The sequence below is a fragment of the Maylandia zebra genome, linkage group LG15 (assembly GCF_041146795.1).
Source record: "Maylandia zebra isolate NMK-2024a linkage group LG15, Mzebra_GT3a, whole genome shotgun sequence".
In the NCBI taxonomy this organism is placed as follows: Eukaryota; Metazoa; Chordata; class Actinopteri; order Cichliformes; family Cichlidae; genus Maylandia; species Maylandia zebra.
The window spans coordinates 18,191,416-18,210,852 of NC_135181.1; the positions used below are offsets into that span (position 1 = coordinate 18,191,416).

Sequence of the window (19,437 nt, forward strand, 5' to 3'; positions counted from 1 at the left end):
AACTTTACATCCAATGGATGCATGATCTGATTAGTCGACTAATCGCAAAAATAATCGGTGACTAGTCGACCATCAAAATAATCGTTTGTGGCAGCCCTACACCAGACATTATAATACAGACTTATAATTTGCACCAATGTTTTTTCGAAATTCTGTACACAAAAAGTGAGCGCGAGAGCCCTCGGTGCGCCTGCTCGCTGCTAAAGTCAAAGTAAACTTTGTCATCTCCGCTACATACAGTCCAGTATATAGAGAGATGAGACGACGAGGCTCCAGTTACAGCAGTGCAAGTAAACAAACAATATATATAAGAAGAGTAAGAAAATAAATTACACTTTAGGACTCGGGGTAAAGGGATCAATAACAATTTAAAATTTACAGTTTGATGATTTAAGGGGAGGGGGGCCTGCTTCTTCCAAATAGAGCACATTTCATTTATAATGTTGTAAATCCAAGCCCATTATGTATTCATGATTTGAATCCTGGGTTGTGTGAAATCTCAGAAATGCACCCTAGACAAAGTGAATCTGTGAACTAAGGTGTAGGTGTGTTAGATTAAGTTGTGGCGATCCTCGAGTTGGGGGATTTGTGTTCATACTAGAGTGCAAAATTAAAACCAATGGAAGATGGACAAGAAAAGTTCAAAGCCATCAGGTCCTCAGTTTAGAAAAAAGAGAAAAGAAGAGGAAGAGAAACGAGCAAAAGATACAGGTAAGCAGATGTGTCATTGGATAATGGCAGGTCATCCTGAAACAATCAGAATCAGAATACTTTATTAATCCCTAAGGAAATTATGTGGGTTACAGTTGCTCCAAGAAGAAATGGTAAAAAAAAAAATAGCAACAGTAACAGACTAAACTCCAAACAATACATTATGTTACAGATTTTAATATTAATTAGTCATTGTCAATTGTTGATTTGTCAGTGAGCCCTGATCTTAACATCTCTGCGTTGGCCCGTCACTGCAAGAAGAGGCAAAAGAAATTGAGACATAAATCCACAGAAGAACTGGCAAGTTCCCTGCGATCCTGGAACAGCCTATTTCCCAAATACCTCGAAAATCTGCACGAAAGTGTACAGAGAGGAACTCGCACTCTTGTGCTGGTAAAACAAAAACTAAGATCTTTTCTGAAAGCCACTTGTGCTTTTGCAGCCATTGCAGGCTACTCTTACATTAACAGAATAAGTGGGATGGTAGATGCAGTAAACTATAGTTGTCTGTTTGTTATTGATATCCTGAGTAACTGGAAGTAAATTGTGGAGTTTGGACAACAAATGATCATTTATAACCTTTACACCAATAGAGCCAACTAATGTACAGTCATCTGAAAAAGAAAACTCTCACCATCCTGTGCCAACTAACTACACCCTTACTACTTTCATATGTAATAGGAGGTTAATTTGTAGCCAGGTGCTGCTAATAAAAAGCTCTCGATTAACTGATCAGCAAGTGCAAACACCTCTATAAAAGCCAAAGTTTGGGCAATTTTTTGGTCTCAACCATTCAGGCCTCAGTTACCATGTTAAATGTTGAAGTTCAGAATAGTTCAACTAGACTGAAGACTGAACAAAAATGGCTTGTTTGGAAGAGTTGCCAGAGAAAGCCTCTTCTTTCTAAAAATAACATGGCGGCATGGTTCATGTTTGCAAAGCTGAATCTGAATATATCACAAGACTTCTGGAGCAATGCCCTTTAGGTAAGTGAGATCAAAGTAGTTATGCTTTGCCATAATTCAAATGCAGCATGTCATTAAAAGCACCTCATGCTAACTGCCACAGACAGTAGTGGAGGGGTGACGATTTGGGCTTGCTTCGTAGCCACCATGAAGTCCTCCACATACCAAATACCTCAAGGTTCCTGATACGAATCAGAAAAGTCATACAGAAAGCAATTACATCAAGTTGTTGCTGCTAATGTTGGTAATAAAAGCTATTAAATCAGCGGGTTAAAAAGACGTTTTCATTGAGTCTGTGCTGTCCTGTGAAAAAAAGTCCTGCAAAACCTATTTATTACAACAATAGCTGCCATTTGAAAACAAATACCAACATTTATTAGGAAAAAGCATTTCTTATACTCCCAGTCGTTATACACAAGATTTGAAAAAAAGCCCAACTACTAAATAATACTTTCTAAAAATATAAAATTGCTCAGGAGGTCAAGAGATATATGAAAAAACAAACAAACCTGAAGGTTAAGAAAAATCCACACAAAGCCAGACAAATATCCTACAACGTGTAATGTTCAGTACACATAAACAAATATTACATTTCTCAATGTAAAATATTATACCTCAGATTTAGTTAATATTCTGTCATTCATTTGACTTCATTTTATGGGAATATTTCTATTGTCTTATCCACTAACGCCAACTAAATCTTTTGCTACTGCATGATTTCTCTTGAAACAATGAATTGTGCACAGCATTGTTTGTTTTCTTTCTTTCACCCCTGGCTGCAGATTCATAAGCAGTTTCCTTTCTGAACTGTCTAATGGTCTAATGAGCTCAGAACTAACTGCACTGAGAGTGCAGGCATCTAACACAGAACTAGCTGAGAAGTGTGTGAGCCCAAATATGCTCTGATGGATAACACATGCACTGACACTAGTCAGTGTTGCAGGGGAACAACACCATAAACAGGCACTTAATGAATGAAGAATTAATGCGTGTCTCCCATTTCTCCTCAGAGCTGACCTAAAGTAGATAACAGCCTCTGGCAGGAATAGTCTCAGTAGATCAGAATGCAGCACAGCTAAAAGACATAAAGACTTTTTTTTTCAGCTGCAACAAATTTAAGCTTTCAGGAACTGAATATAACATGAGAGAAATGTTGGGAATTAACAAACAATCTGTGAATAATTACATTTAATTAGATCCAGAAAGAATTTAAGGTTGCAATCAGTTACAATATGATCCCAGTATAAATATAAATCTATCTATCTATCTATCTATCTATCTATCTATCTATCTGTGTGTGTATAAAAATAAAAGCATAAAACCCTATACAATATGTTAGCTCTGTGCCTATACTGATAAAAACCCACAAACATATATTTTTTAAGAATCTTAAGATATTTTTTAATTTAGTTTTTGTAGATTTAGTTTTTGGTTTAAGCTCTACTGCATGGTTAAAACTGACTAGATTTAAAACCAGTTACATTCACTTTCACTGGTTGATGGTAAAAACAATAACCACTTAAGGTGTGGTTTATTTTGACGTCTGTGTGTGTTTCCCTGGGCAGTGCCAAGTTTACGCCATAAAATTAAAAACTAAAGGAAATGGGATTTCCTTCATAATAAAAGCATAAAAGTCTTTAAAAATAATATTCTTTATAAAGGTGATCCGGAAAAAATAAAAGTAGCAGCTAATGGCCAGATTGATCAATATACTGTTTTTCTATCATTTTTGCACTCCGTCTATAAAATATGAGACGTGCAAGTATTTTTAAAGTTTTTGCTACTGCTTTATTGTTGAACACTGTTCAAGCAGCACAAAACTGTAAACGTGTCAGTCGTGCAGTGTTAAATACTAGAGTCAATAAAAATGTACATAAATATATAATTCACTGAAGTTAAGAAGGCAAATGTGGGAAAATTAACATTTATTCTTTTTATATGATTGATTCCAAATCTTCAACCTGTATAATTAGTGTGTCTGTATTTATTAGGTTACAAAGAGTCAAATGCGAGACTACCATTCAGCCAGGTGTCTCTTACATTGTCCAGTACAAACGTGTTCTTTGCTTCAGCTTTTATTCAATTGTTACTCGGTCACCCAAATGGCACATTGCTTCAGGGCTGAAAATAAAGTCACTTTCAGTATTTCAGTACTCTTTCTTTTTGTATTGCTCATTCATGGTGGACCTTGAGAACCATTCATATAGCAGTGACACTATTCAAAACCAAATGTTTGGACTCATTATATGCAATGGGAGAATAAAGCAATTAGAGACATACTGCAGTGTAACCGAGTGCACAACAATTCTAACCAAACAAACAGCAAACTTGACATTTCTTTTCATATCAAAAGACATCCAGCAGTTATTAACTACTACTGTGTGAATGTGTGTGTGAATGGGTGGATGACTGGATATGTAAAGCGCTTTGGGGTCCTTAGGGACTAGTAAAAGTGCTATATAAATACAGGCCATTTACCATTTTACCATTTACTACAAATATATAATAAGTCATTTTCCACAGTTTGTTTTTCAGTTTTTACTTCATAGTGGTTATCTCTTTTATTTTGAAGGCGCCAGCCGGAACTTCCGCACCTAACTCGCTGTCGCTTGCAGTCATTTCCCTAAACGCTGCTGGTCGTTAGCCTCTGAGCTGAAAGCCGCGGTTCATATCAGCGCAACAGGGCTGTCTGTGAACTCGGAGCTTGGACTTTAAGCGGTTCGTGACAGCCCTATTTAATACTTGACTTTACACTTTTACCCACGCATGACGCCACGAGGGGACTCGGTGGGGTCGGCCTGAAAACTTTCCCCTGCCATTGGTGTTTCTGAAGGAACAGGTAATACTATTTTTCACGCGTTTACATACGTTTTGAAGCAGAGGACGCTCACAGACTCCCCGCTGTCCCTCAGATTTATTGTTGCGGGGTCAAATATCAATGCAACAAGGCCCGCACCTGTAGTAGAAAGCGCATAAAATACAGATAACATAGATAACAGGTGGTCAGAATAAACTCCAGCAAGAAATCACTACATAGGCTTTTAAGGACTTTAGCTGACCAGTGTATTTTAAAAATAACCATTCATAGATCTTAACTGGATGTAATCGATCTTTGAAAAGCTTCTTTAAAAGTTTAAGGTCGTATGGATATGATTTAACTGCAAGGAGGCTATTAATACGCAAACTATCTTACTAGTTCCTTTATCGTTTAAGGTCTGTTAGCCTCCAGTGTATTCTTGGATCATTAGGGCTGTAGGGTCTCTCGTTTCTGTATTTTGCGTGCACTTTTGTGGAGAATCAGTGTTTTCCATTTCAACAAGTCTAATGTGAACACAAGGCCACTTCAAAAAGCACTTATCACTGTGTAAACAAGAGGCTGCTATCGGCCAGCTGTCTGCTCTGCTAGGATCAAGCTCACAGGAAGAATTTCCTTTCCTTTGTGCATATCATACAAGATATGTAGTTATTTCCAGGGTCGTCTATTTAAACAGTTAGCTCTGGTGCTAATAGGTCAGTTATACTTATCTGGTCCATGGCACAGCAGGTAAGAAGTGAAGCTTAAGATTGTGTGATCTTATTTTTACAGATGATTTGGTGTCATTTTTCTTCCCTTAAGCTTTTTTAAAATTCATTTATTTTAGCTTTGGTCTGGCAAATATAACAAGCTTTTATCCCTCTTTTAATTTTGACAGCTGAATAGCTTTACTTTGACTCCAGCCTGGGTGAGGAAAATGAGGAAATTTTACTTCAGCACACAATTTCAGATAATATGATAATAAGTGCAGTCATTAGTTGTGGCCTTGACTTGTCTCAAGATGTAGACTATTAAATATTAGCAATTAAATTAACATGAGGCCAGTGTGCACTGACTCGACCTAGAGAGAAGTGGTGTTTTATTATCGACTTTTTGAGTTACAGAAGTTGTTCAGGGGAGGTGATCAGAGCTCTCCTCTCACACTTTGTGAGACTTTTTTTTGAAGAAACAACACTTATTTGCAATGATGATCACTTCTACGGCAGGGATTAACATGCCAGATTTATATAAGTAGAGATCTGTGACCACAGGAACAACTCTAGTCTTGTTTGTCCTTCGATTCTAATTGTTGTTATTCTGTTTCTGTCATGATTGATTGTGCATCCTGTATCACCTGTAGCCATGATTTAAATGTCTCTGAGGTACTCCATGTTCCTTGTGTCTGAATAGAGCTATACAAACAAATGTGACTGTTTTTGCTGTTTAGCATGAGGGAAGCGTTAGTTAAAATTAAGGATGCATCAGTTGTGAATTCCTGGGTGGAATACTGATGTTTAAAACAGCAATTTGATAGATAACTGAAGCAGAACAATACCTTTTTTTCCTGTCTATTTTTCCCTTGAATATTAACGTTTTGTGCCAGGAAAACAAATCAGCATAAACAGAGAAGTACTGACCACTAACACAGGTAGATGACGTCTTATTTGTGGAAATGCTTATTTCAGTCAGTAATGCTATTATCTGCTCATACAATTGTCTTAATGCCTAATAATTAGAGAACAGATTAGTATTTCCTATTTCCATTTCATTACGGACCCTAAAATGCCAATAGGAAATAACAATACAGCTAATACCGACTATTACAGTGCAGTTCCTTCACATTAGTTGAAGGAAATAACTACAGCCACTCAGGAAATGTATCACTTATTACTTCTATTGGAACAGATCTTCAGGTATATTTCTACTTTTTTGTTGTTGATCTATCTGGAATTGTCAGGCAGGTGAAGTTAGTACTGCTTTTGTCTTGGCTTACACTAAATTCAGAAGTCTCCCTTTGTATCTATTAAATCCATCTTGAATAATTGCTGATTATGTTGTACAAATAAGCCTGGAAGATTCAAATGTATTGCATTCTGGATCAATTTAAAGTGTACAGGGAGACTAAGTAATTGAGTTAATTAATGTTTAACTGAGCAAGTGGTGCAAAGAAGCCTCAAATTATGCATTCTAATTGTTGCCGACTGAAGTGTTTAATTTTCTTCTGAAAGGTATTTGCATATCGTCTGAGACAGAACACTTCCCTGGTGCATTTCAGTGAAATATTTTGCACGTTCTCTGGCACTATCCTACACCAACATCCCCACGTATTTGCCATGTGCAGTAAGGCAGGACTGTTTTTGCAAAGGCCATTTTTTCCTGATTTTTTAGGGAGGCTGTAAGGTTTTAGGATAAGGGAACGACACGGCCTTGAGATTTTGTTTATTCTGACAAATAATTTGGAACAGATAGTGTTGTTGCTAGTTTAGATTGATTTGACTTTTTTAACGCACGTGTATTTCTATGAGGATTTATAACTATGTAATCTTGAGTCATGTGGGGAAAAAGTACACCTTCTGTGTGTAACTGTAACGTTTTATGTGCAAGAATATAATAAAAATAATCTCATCCTCAGCAAAAGACGGATAAATCCGTCTCAGCTGTACAACAACACATGACATACTACACAGTGTCTTTTTTTTATGATACAAAAATTAAGCCAGAATACAAGTAGTAAGTAGCAGCCAGATGCACTTGATTCAAATGCCCGGGATTACCTGATCAACAAGCAGGGCAGGCGTAAGCACCTCCTATAAAAGCAAAACGTTTGGCAGTTTGCTGGTCTGGATTTTTCAGGTGTGCATTAGAACAACGCCAAACAGGAAAGACAACAGCCATGAGCCTGAAGAAACAACTGTTGCTGCCCATCAATCTGGAAAGGGTTACTCTAGATGTCAGATAGCATGCTAAATGTCAAAATTCATGACTGAACACGATGAAAAGATTGAACAGGTATGGCCTGCCAGTAAATATTGACAGGAAAAAGCCTCTTACCTTTCTGAATAACAGCACAACTTAGGTTTGCTAAGTTGCATCTGAACAAACCACAATACTTGTAGAGAAAGTGGAGATGTTTGGCTATAATTCACTGCACCACGGTTGGAGAAAACGAAACACGGCATGTAACCAGAAAATCCTCGTACCAGTCTCAAGTATGGTATTGGATGGGAGATGATTTGGGCTTGAAAGAAGGTATGCTTTCTTTTCCACATGATGCATAGTCTCTGAGGTTTCTGTCTGTATAATCCACCACACGACATCATTTTTGGTGAGATATCCTTAGCTCTCCTAATGCACTGCAAATGAAAAATATTTATATTCTTTAAATTAATCTTTTATTTATCAAGGCAAAAGAGAGACCTGACCAAGAGGGCCAGCATTCACACTTTAATTGTTTTTGTTGTAAAAATAGAGAAAAGAAGTAGAATAAGTTCCAAACTAGTCAAGATTAGTAGTGCAGCGGTAACCGCTTCCTCGGTCACTCACTATGGGTGCTGTGGAATTATTTGGTTAAGATGCCTTTAGATTAAAACAACATCCATTGCTTAATAAATACTTGCTTCAGTTGGACACAAGTGCTTTTCTCTGACATTTAGAGGACTAAAGCAAACAGCACCCCATCAAATTGGTTTTTAAACCCACAAAGACATGAAAGTGAGGTTTTAGAGATGGCCATAAATCTGCTTCATCATTCAACAAAGATCTTTAAAATTTGAAACCCTTTGTTTTCACGATGCAACAGGTTTTTGTCCTGGCGTCACTGTCACTTTGTAACAGAATTAGCTGGAGATGCAGAAATGGTAATAAGAATCCTTTAGTAAGATTTCCCAACTGCTTGACTTGAAATTTAAAGCCTTATAACCATGTGAGCCGATAGTAGGGGCAGCAAGATGTGCAGGGAGCTTTTCTCCCACAATAAGTTGCCAACTTCTAGAGAGTGTAACAGTGAGGAAGTCTGAAGGCAAGGTCAAAGCTTCAAAGGAAACAAAAACTCTTCCACATCTGCTTTTAGCCAGGATTGGTAATTAAAGAAGAAAAACCTTGCCGCAATCTCTTTTAATGTGACTCATCTGTTTTGGGAGGAACATTCACCATCTACAGACACAAGGTCACAAGAATCACTGTGAGACTAGTTGAAGAAGACAACTAGTCCTCCTTCTCCTGCTCTGTTCTTCTTTAATGCTTTCACCAGCACACATTCCTCAAATTACAGGTAATCAGATGCCGACTCTTTATTGATTTATAGGTTTTTGTGATCCATTGATCTACTTTTAATCATATATCATTCCCCAAGTATTAAGGAGAAACCGATGAGCTGGCAACCAGTGCATTTAAACCTCAGAAATTGGCTCATAGGCTTTGATTTTCAGTCATTCAGGAAAGGAAAGGATTATAAACCCATAGAAGAATCAATTATCTGTCATCAGCTAAGGAGTGGATCATTTATCAAACCAGATATGTTTATAAAAAACCATTCAGTTCGTTGTGTGTCGAGGCTAATTTGGGAGCAAGTGTTTGCCTTAGTTATTGTAAAAATCTCCAAATATACTCAAAGTACATGTGGCACATTTTTGCATTTAGTATAGGGCTGCTCGATTATGGCAAAAATGATAAGCACGATTATTTTCACTGAAATTGAGATCTCGATTATTTGACGATATTTATTTAACCCTTTAAGACCTACTATAGAACCAAGTCCGCCAGAGCTTATATTATTTTTTTACATGTTGTAGTGCCATTTGTGGGAGCATTTCAAGTTGCTATACAACTGTTATAGCCCATATTTTAATAATATGTATGCATTAAGTCCATAGTAACTACATTAATTGCAAAAAAGTGCAATAAACTACAAAAAAATTGAAAATCGTTTTTGGTTTTTTTACATATATTTCTACTTGGAGAAATTTAAGAGGTTTATCCCTCAAAACCTTAAATACAAAAAAGTTGCAAAAAATAGTTTACAACAACAGGAAATTTATTTTGAGTATCTTCATAGTTTTATTTTGGCGATACAGCAATTTTTATATACTGCAGGAAAAACGAAAAAACAATCCTATGATGCAAATTTGCAAAGAAAACAGCAGGTGCATCAAAATAAACTATTTCCAGCAGTGCAATTTGAGTTCTAAGCATCCCAGAAACTATTCAGAAAAGTCAAACATGACCAGTATAGGCTTTTAAGGCCTACAAGTAAAAAAAACTACATTTCCGCAAAAATGACGTCACTTCCGGTTTCGGCCAGGAAATGGCGGACATGCGATAGTTCTTGCTGACCTCTGTTTCACTGTGGGAAGTGTTACGAACAGCTGATCGGATCGGCAAAGCGTGTTTCTGGTTTTGTGTTTTGCTGTTTTGTTCCTGCAAGCGCTTTTTATGCAATTTTTGCAAAGCTATATGTGGAAGGACCTAGGACAAGCTGATGTCATAAGATGTAAGTACAACTCCTCCGGTTTCATATGCAAAACAAATTATTGCGCTAGCTTACACGGTTCAGGTTCTACAGGGATTTAAAAATAGTTACACAAAACGGAGCGTGCTGCTCTGACCGGCTTTAAAGGGTTAACAATGACTTTAAAAAATAATATAAAATAGTGTGCAACACCACTGAAGTTTTTTTTTACCTCTCTTTTCAACCAATGGCAGTCACTCTCCTCTCCAAATAACTTCTGCTTAGCTTTCCGAGCTTCCCTCGGGTCCTCTTAATCAGCGGTCTCCAACCTTTTTTTGCGCCACGGACCGGTTTATGCCCGACAATATTTTCACAGACCGGCCTTTAAGGTGTCGCGGATAAATGAGGGAGGGGCTAATAATCGGCTCAGTCATTTTTAATGATCGTTGAAAGCCCAGATCGTAATCGTGATTAAAATTCGATTAATTGAGCAGCCCTAATTTAGTATTTATGAAAATGCAAATTGGTTTTAAGGCAAATTCACCTTCGAATCCGTTGCAGTAACTGATGTTTTTTGGACACTCAAGGGCAGCGAAAACAAGCTGTGGGAACAACAAATATACTGATATGTTCTGTTAAACAGTTGCTTATTTACACGTTCTCTGCAGAAGGAAAAAGTTTAGCATTTATTTGAGCAACATGATTTTATCTTTTGTCTGTTTTTGTTGTTTAGTTTCGCTTTTGGTCTTTGCTCTATTCATCATACATTGTAATTTATCTGTTTGTTTGGAGCCAACTGAACAGATGCCTCAAAATCCACTCGGAGCAAGTACTGAGCTGAATCACTTGGGATTGCAAAATCTAGTCCTATTAAGTAATCTTCCTGTTTTAAAAAATAGAATAGAATAGAATTCAACTTTATTGTCATTGCACATGTCACAGGTACAAGGCAACGAAATGCAGTTTGCATCTATCCAGAAGTGCTTTAGCCACGATATAGATATATTACAATATATATTAGCAATAATATAGATATGTGAGTATATTACAGAAATAGGTCTATTATGGTATGTTATAGTCCTCTCACCACTACTGTTCTCCCTCTACACTAACGACTGCACCTCCAAGAACTCGGCTGTCAAACTCCTAAAGTTTGCAGATGACACCACCGTCATTGGCCTCATTCAAGATGGTGATGAGTCTGCATACCGGCAGGAAGTTGAGCGGCTGGTACTCTGGTGCAGTCAGCACAATCTGGAGTTGAACACTCTTAAGTCTGTAGAGATGACAGTGGACTTCAGGAGACATCCCTCAACTCTGCTCCCCCTCACCATATCAGACAGCCCTGTGTCAACTGTGAAGACCTTCAAGTTCCTGGGTACAACCATCTCCCAGGACCTGAAGTGGGAGACCAACATCAACTCCATCCTCAAAAAGACCCAGCAGAGGATGTACTTCCTGAGACAACTGGGGAAGTACAGTCTTCCACAGGAGCTGCTGATCCAGTTCTACACTGCGGTCACTGAGTCTGTCCTGTGCTCCTCCATCACAGTCTGGTATGGAGCAGCCACTAAACAGGACAGGAGCAGACTGCAGCGGACTGTACGGGCAGCAGAAAGGATCATCGGCACCCCCCTGCCCTCCATCCAGGATCTGTACCTCTCAAGAACCAGGAAACGGGCAGGGAAAATCATCACAGACCCCTCACTCCCTGCACACAGACTTTTTGATCTGCTGCCCTCTGGCAGACGGTACAGAAGCCTGCAGACCAGGACCACCCGACACAGGAACAGTTTCTTTCCCCTCGCCATCTCCCTTCTTAACAGTTGACCTGTCACACTGCTCCCACTGCCAGACTGCAACTGCACCTTATGTACATTTTGTAGTATTCATTCCACCTCATTCATTTCTGTATTTTATGTATATAAGTTTAGATTCGTTATTTATAGTTGGTTTACACAGCTTTGTGTATGTATGTGTAATGTGTGTATATATAGACACGTGTGTGTGTGTGTGTGTGTGTGTGTGTGTGTGTGTGTGTGTGTGTGTGTGTGTGTGTGTGTGTGTGTGTGTGTGATTTACATTGCTGTGCTTGAGAGCCACCATCTACCGGAACCAAATTCCCTGTATGTGTCTGCACATATACTTGGCCAATAAACACGATTCTGATTCTGATTATAGGGCTGGGCTATATCATACCGTTCACGGTAATACCGGTGTAATTTTGGGCAAAGATAGGAAAATGAAATATCGCGATAGGATATGGGTAAAACGCGCATGCGCAGTGCCTATGTTTACATAAGCGCATGGCGGCGACGCAGAATGAGAAGAGCGAAACTGGATCGTTGAATGAAACGGATGAACCAGAACTGGTTTGTAAAAATGCTACAACTTCAGTGGTGTGGAACTGGTTTAGCTTTCGTCCGTCAGATACACAACAAAGCACTATTTCTGGTAGAGCATGCTAGCGGGCCGTCGTTATTACCGTGTTTTTTTGGAAAATACGGCACACTTAAAATCAATCCTTTGATTTTTCTGAAAATCGACAGTGCCCCTTATAATCCTGTGTGCCTTATGTATGAATTCTGGTTGTGTTTACTGACCTCGAAACGATTTTATGTCGTACACGGCGCTCGAAAATCTGTCAAATGTTTTAGTATGACTTTGCTAAGCTATGAACCCGCACCGCTTGATGGATTGTCAGAGCATTACGGCTATCGTAGGCAGGATACGTACTGTGCTTCAACATAATATTACCGTGTTGTGTGTGTGTAACCTCTTTTTAAGTTTTGTGGATGTTATACATGGTTATGCTGAGGATATGTCGGCCAGTTTCCACTGGAAATGCCTTTTGGTTAAACTATCAGCAAGGAATTTGCATTTGCACTGTTACATTTTTATATAACTTTAATGCACATAAAAAACAGCTGCTTGTTTAAGTGAAAATACATTGCTGGTTTTTTGCACAAATAAAGTTGTGGAGTTGTAAAGTATTTTGTCTAGTGTCAATTATATCGTTATCGCAAATTTTTAAATGTATATCGTGATAAATATTTTTGGTCATATCGCCCTGCTCTAGTATGTTATAATGTACACGGTATGAAGTATGTTATGAATATGCTATAACTATAAGTATGTACAGACTATGAACAGGATATAAATATAAAAAACTATACAGAAATATGAGATATGCAGGTTATAAACAGTTGTTGAATTAAAATTTATTGTATTGTACAGAATGATTATTTACACAGAACTATAAAGTAGTGCAGTTAAGATAAGTGAGATATGTGGATAATTTCTACAGAGGCTATATAAAGTGTTAGTGGTTGTGAGTGGTGGTTCAGTCCATGTTGTTATTATTGTGTGTATGAGGGTACAGTTGTCCATTTTGTGTGTGTGTGTGTGTGTGGGTGTGTGTATGTCCAGTCCATGTGTTTAATGTGAGTCAGGTGTCAGGAGGCAGAGTTCAGGAGTCTGACAGCTGTGGGGAAGAAGCTGTTCCAGTACCTGGTGGTCTTAGTCCGGAGGCTCCTGTAGCGCCTCCCAGAGGGCAGGAGGGTGAAGAGTCCATGTGATGGGTGACTGGGGTCTTTGGTGATTTTCCCAGCCCTTTTCAGACACCGCTTCCTGTAGATGCGTTGGGCAGTTTTCACAACCCTCTGCAACGCCTTCCGGTCCGAGGCAGAGCAGTTCCCGTACCAGACTGTTATACAGTTGGTCAGGATGCTCTCGATGGTGCAGCGATAGAAGTTCACCAGGATGTCTGAGGACAGGTGGTTCTTCCTCAGAGTCCTCAAGAAGAAGAGGCGCTGGTGAGCCTTCTTGACCAGCTTGGAGCAGTTGGTCGTCCAGATGAGATCCTCGGAGATGTGGACTCCCAGGAACTTGAAGCTGCTCACACGCTCCACAGCCGTCCCCTTAATGTGGATGGGTGGATGTGGGTCAGCATTCCTCCTGTAGTCCACGATGAGCTCCTTGGTCTTCTCGGTATTAAGCAGCAGGTTGTTTCTGTCGCACCACTCAGCCAGACGATCCACCTCCTCCCTGTACCTCATCGTTGTCGTTGATGAGGCCAATCACCATGGTGTTGTTGTTGTTGTTGTCCTGGTGTGAGAGGACAGAGTGCAGTGCGATGGAGACTGCATCCTCTGTGCTCCTGTTCTGGCAGTATGCGAATCGGTGGGGGTCCAGAGTGTGTGTGTGGGGGGGGCAGGATTTGAAGTGTTATGTACCTAAAGGCTAAAAGACCCCTGTATTTATAACAAATGTTGGCTTTTCAAACAAGAAAATAAAAAATTCAGATGAACCATTAAACAGGTGCTAAACCATATCAGAGCAAACCAGAGCCATCCCCAGTCGGCTTCTTCCATACCTCATAAAACATCCTCGGACTTTGACTTTGAAATAAAAGAATTTTATCCACTCAGTAAAGTTATGTACTGTGTGAATTTTACCTGCTATTTAGGTCAAAAGAGAAAAAATAGTTGCACATTCACATAAAAAAATGAGGCAGGAAGAACTGAGTGAACAACAGCTCAAACACCGCAGGACTCCAATTTATCGCACGCTGAAAGCTTTAAATTTTGAGCACAACTGTTTCACAAGAGAATAACACACTACTCTGTGCATTATTGTCTGAAACCGAGAACTTTTCCACAGTAAAAATTTCTAATGCTGATGATTATTCAATTAATCAACAGAAACTGGAAACAGTTTTTACGATCCTTTCTTTTAGTGAGTTTTTAAAATCAGAAATCCAGGTTTGAGCTTTATAAATGTGAGGATTTTATGGTTTTTGTACCACATAACTAGGTACATAACCCGTCTTTAGATGTTTTCCCACTTGTTTATAGTCATCAAAATAATAGATTATCTTGAAAATAATTTTAACAAATCAAACCAAAATTGGATGAATCTCTCAACTGCTGGGTGTTTTTCATGTAAATTGTTCATCCTTCAGTGGCCTGTAATGTGTCTACATGTCTTTAGGGCATCATCGGAAAAGTTTGTTTGCAAAACTTCCACAGTAGAGGTCATAACTCTCATGCTTCGTAATAAATCCTTGAGGTCACTGATGAAAATATTATTTTGTGTTTCCCTGCCTTCATTTTTCATTATGTTTTCACAGCTGTAAGAACGGCATTTGCAGGCATGGTTGAATTTCATGTTATAAAAAGGAGAATTCACCTTGGTTTCTTTCAAACTGTCCCAAATAATTAATTGGCACTTATGACAGTTGAAGCTCTGAGTCCATTTACTGCCGTTTCTTTAGCAGTGCTCATTTTACTTGTAGCAGAAGCCTCCAACTACTCCTACGGGTTATCGAGTTTGTTACTCTTCTCTGATATTTACTGAGATTAATTCAGGCGTTTTTCTTGGATAAGTAATGACTTACAGGTGTGGGCTTTATGCCACAAAGGTAGAGACACTGTGTACCAGCGACTGAAGACAGACTCCTGCCATTCAGGAATGATTAACTGCTGGATTTGATTCATCAGATGTGGTAAGAGTAAACCAACGTGTCCTTGGGCTGCACTGTGGTGCGTTACTGTGCACTCGCATTGCATTTATTGATCTTTCAGGTGTTTCTGTCCACAGGGCATCATAAATCACAATTTCTTTTTCCTCTCACCATTTTTGGTAGATACTGCAGGTGTTTTGAAGAAGCAAGTGAAATTGTAGCGTCTACTGATCGTTAGAGCTGATATTTTTATATTTTTTCATCGTTCTGATGGTCACTGTAGTGGCTATATTAATTTCTTAAAGTTCTTCCTTTCTCTTATATGTAATATAACCACACTACTGACGGACAAGCGCCTGTTTTTATGCGTTGTCGTTAGTAACAGCGACGATAACACCTTCGTGTGTGGCTTGTTTATGTTCCACATACACCTTTCACAATAAAGCTCAAGATCCTGTTGAGACTTTTCAAAATAAACTGAATCACGTGAAAGAGCAGATTATTTACAGATGAGAAGTAAAAAATAAACCTTAGACTCAAACGTTAGAACAGGCTTTCCCCGCAGCACGCCGTGTAATAAATACAAAGAAAACGGCAGCCTTTACAACTTGTGTCTATAAATGTATAGTTTCATGCATCGGTTAAAACACTCGACTCCGGGTAAAGGACGCGCAGCTGGAAACACTTCACGCAAGTCGAGCTGCCCGAGATTCACAGAATTTACAGACAATGTTACATTTTTGTGATTTATATCGTTATCGGACGATAGAATTCTTATATCGGGATATGAGATTTTGGTCATATCGCACAGCCCTATAAACCACTACACTGTGCAAAAGTAAGCTTCCGCTGAAGAGTGTGTGGGCTCACTCCTAGAGATGGGGCGAGGGGCTCAGACAGTTAGAAGGGTTCAATTTTGCACCAGTTCCAGTGATTCAGGAATTTCACTAGAATTCCTCCTATGTGCATGCCACGTATAAGCCTAGTATGTGCAGTGTTTGGAGAAATCTATACACCCTGTAGCTTCTCTTTGTGGAGTGGGAGTGGTAGGCTTAGCTGGGACTACTGCTCCCACTCTTTTCATTCTTTTTGATTCTACTTTTTTCCTTTTTTTTTCTGTAAACTGATTGTACTCCGATATTATCAGGGGAGCTAAGTATGGAGTTTTACCAAAGTTTAAAAGAAGAGATTGTAAATGAAATATATTTATTTCATCTACAATCGCATATTGAAATACATGCCGTGTATTTCAATATATCAACCTGTCCCTTCTTCTTTCTTGTCCAGGTGGAAAGTTCTGCTGCTTTTACTGATGAAAAACCCATGGCAGGACTGAGAAGGAATAGTGAACATCCCTCCTACCCTGTCTTACACTCCTCTCCTGTAAACCTCCATCTTCTGGACTGTTTCACGAGGATATTCAGTTATGCCGAGCAGAAAGCAAAGTAAAATCCATTTCTCAGCTTTGACCATGTGAGCTCTGAGGTAGCTCTCTTAGCTCTGTTGTTTTTTGGCGACTCTTTCCAGTTGCCGGTAATGTAGTAATTCAAGTGATATTAGAAGCGTTTGGTGTCATGATGGCCGCTGCCTCCTCGCCTGAGAAGCTGCTGCAGCTCGAGGAGATCGACTCCAGCCGAGCTGGTAGCTGCATTCTCTCCCCGATCCTCGGCTCCTCTTCTCCTGGTCTGTCCCATGAAACAAGCCAGCCCATCTGTATCCGCTCACCATATACCGACCTCGGCCATGACTTCACCACCATACCTTTTTACAGTCCAACTATCTTCAGCTACGGTGGTCCGAGCATTTCTGAATGCTCCTCTGTCCATCAGTCTCTGAGCGCCTCTTTATTTTACAGCCGTGTGGGGACGCCCATTACGCTGCACTGCCCCCAGGGTCGATCCCAGCAAGGCCAGTCAGCCCAGACTCCGTGGGACAGTGTTATAACAACCAGGTAGGACTGGGCGCAACACCTTGACTACGCTGTGCTCTTTAATCAGTAGTTGGCCAGCTAATAATTATTCAATTAGTACTTAACCTGTTATTTATTGAACAGCTGTTTTTAGTAACCTTTTTCTCCAGTTTTTTCTTTTTCAACTAAAGCTACAGCAAGCTAAAAATAATCATCTGTAATCACATTACTGATTCAGTGATTTATTACTGTGTATTACTTTTAATCAACTGTTTTGCATACTTAATCTACATGTTTTTGTCTTGGGAAGAAATCATGACTCAAAACTGTCTGTTAGCAAGAGTGTGAGGAGGCGCTCCCAGGAGAGCGAGGAGAGCATGGCGTCTTCAGGTGGGAAGGCAGACCTCCACTACTGTGCTGTGTGTCATGACTATGCTTCAGGCTACCACTATGGAGTCTGGTCGTGTGAGGGGTGTAAGGCCTTCTTCAAGAGGAGCATCCAAGGTGAGACAAAACATACATATGGTTCGAACAATTGCTTGAAATCTTTGAAAATACTTGAATTTTAATACACTTTTCAAGGTTTGAAAAGTGCTTGAATTTCAAATGTGGTGCTTAAAAGTGCTTGAAACTGTATTTCATTCACAACAAATAACTGTCTGACCGAATGGTTTTCTTATCAGATAGAGAAATAAAATGAGTCGCAAAGTTGAAAAGCTAATTTTCTCAGTTGGATGCCTGTTTATTTAAGGGAGATGAATATTACATTCTAATTGTACCTAATTACGGAGCCCCGCAGGGGACATGGGAGAAAAAAAAATTAGGGAGAAAAAAAAAAATTAAGACGGACTTTTGCGAGATCTCGCAAAACAAACTCGGGATCTCGCAAAACTTTTGCGAGATCTCGCAAAACAAACTCGGGATCTCGCAAAAGTTGAATTCGAACAATAGCGGCAGCTACTTAGTTGTAATATTACTCTTTCTGGGTCACAAAATACACTTTTAAGATATTTTGAGGCGTGAATGTAGTTGTGTAAACGTCAGATACCTGCTCGGTTTACAAGACATCACATATTTGCAAAAGTGCTCCGACGTTTTTGGAGATCTGACACCCACTAGCTCGAAGCTAACGGGAGGTCGAGACCTACTACAGCCGGGAGGAACACCGCTTTCCCGGCACATCGTGCCTCGACCTCCCGGTCGGCTTCGAGCTGGCGACCTCCGAAGAATGCGGCTAAAACTTTTGCGAGATCTCGCAATACTTTTGCGAGATCCCGAGTTTGTTTTGCGAGATCTCGCAAAAGTCCGTCTTAATTTTATTTTTTTTTCTCCCTAATTTTTTTTTCTCCCATGTCCCCTGCGGGGCTCCGTACCTAATAATATCACAGATGATAAATTAAATAAATAGATTTTAAGTAGATGCTTGTGCATTCTGAAAGTTGAACTGAGTATGTCATCTGTTTAAAGCCTCTCCCAGTCAGTGCTGCTCTCCATGCCTGTCTCGTACATGGTGTTATTAGCACAAACACTTTAAAGGTGATAATTCATGACTTTAACAATAATTCAGACAGCAATGTTATTAAACAACTTACAGTTGGTTTTATTGGGAATTAACTTTTAACCTGTTAGGCCCCCAGGGGCTTTCTGCTTGAAAATGAAATGACCAAAATAAATGGAGTATTTCTCTGCAATTACAAAGTCTGTGTAAACAATCTTGGTATGAAAATAAAGCTAACACTTGTGAGACGTCATCAGAGGTGTAAATATTACTGCAGATTGATTGGTAGAGCAGATGTTCATGCACTACTTAAAACTGTGTCACTGTTGCAAAGTCCTGATTGCTTCTCTCAAATCTAAAGATGTGCAACTTTGCTCTTGTTGGTTGGTGTTTCACACCACTTCTGTTTTATTTTGTACTTTATCTAAGTGTCTTTTTTGTGCTTTTCTGCGCTTTTCTTCACCAGTTTCATATTAATGTCGACGTAACTCCTTTGCGCGTACCCATCCAAATGTTATGTTTATGCCTTGCTGACTTATTAGTAAAGAATAAACTAATAAGTCCTCTAGGATATAACCTTACACCCTAGATCTTGGTGGATTTTGGATGCTCCTGTTTTAATAGTTGGTAACGCTGACACTGAGTCACTA

The 19,437-nt window shown here is 39.3% G+C and overlaps 1 protein-coding gene across 5 annotated transcripts in view; it reads left to right on the plus strand.

The window, feature by feature from the left end:
- Positions 1-4,310: 4,310 nt before the first annotated feature.
- Positions 4,311-19,437, plus strand: part of esr2a (estrogen receptor 2a) — a 28,382-nt gene continuing 13,255 nt past the window's right edge. Inside the window, exons 1-4 of one of the 5 annotated variants that reach the window (XM_076874046.1) lie at positions 4,311-4,515; positions 15,339-15,422; positions 16,668-17,331; positions 17,600-17,793. In XM_076874046.1, the coding sequence (XP_076730161.1) occupies positions 16,955-17,331; positions 17,600-17,793 (571 nt within the window). In that variant the 5' untranslated portion in view covers positions 4,311-4,515; positions 15,339-15,422; positions 16,668-16,954. Of the gene's footprint in view, positions 4,516-15,338; positions 15,423-16,667; positions 17,332-17,599; positions 17,794-19,437 lie in introns of those variants that run through there. The other 4 variants (XM_004550575.4, XM_004550576.4, XM_012919026.3 and 1 more) reach the window with 4 other exon arrangements.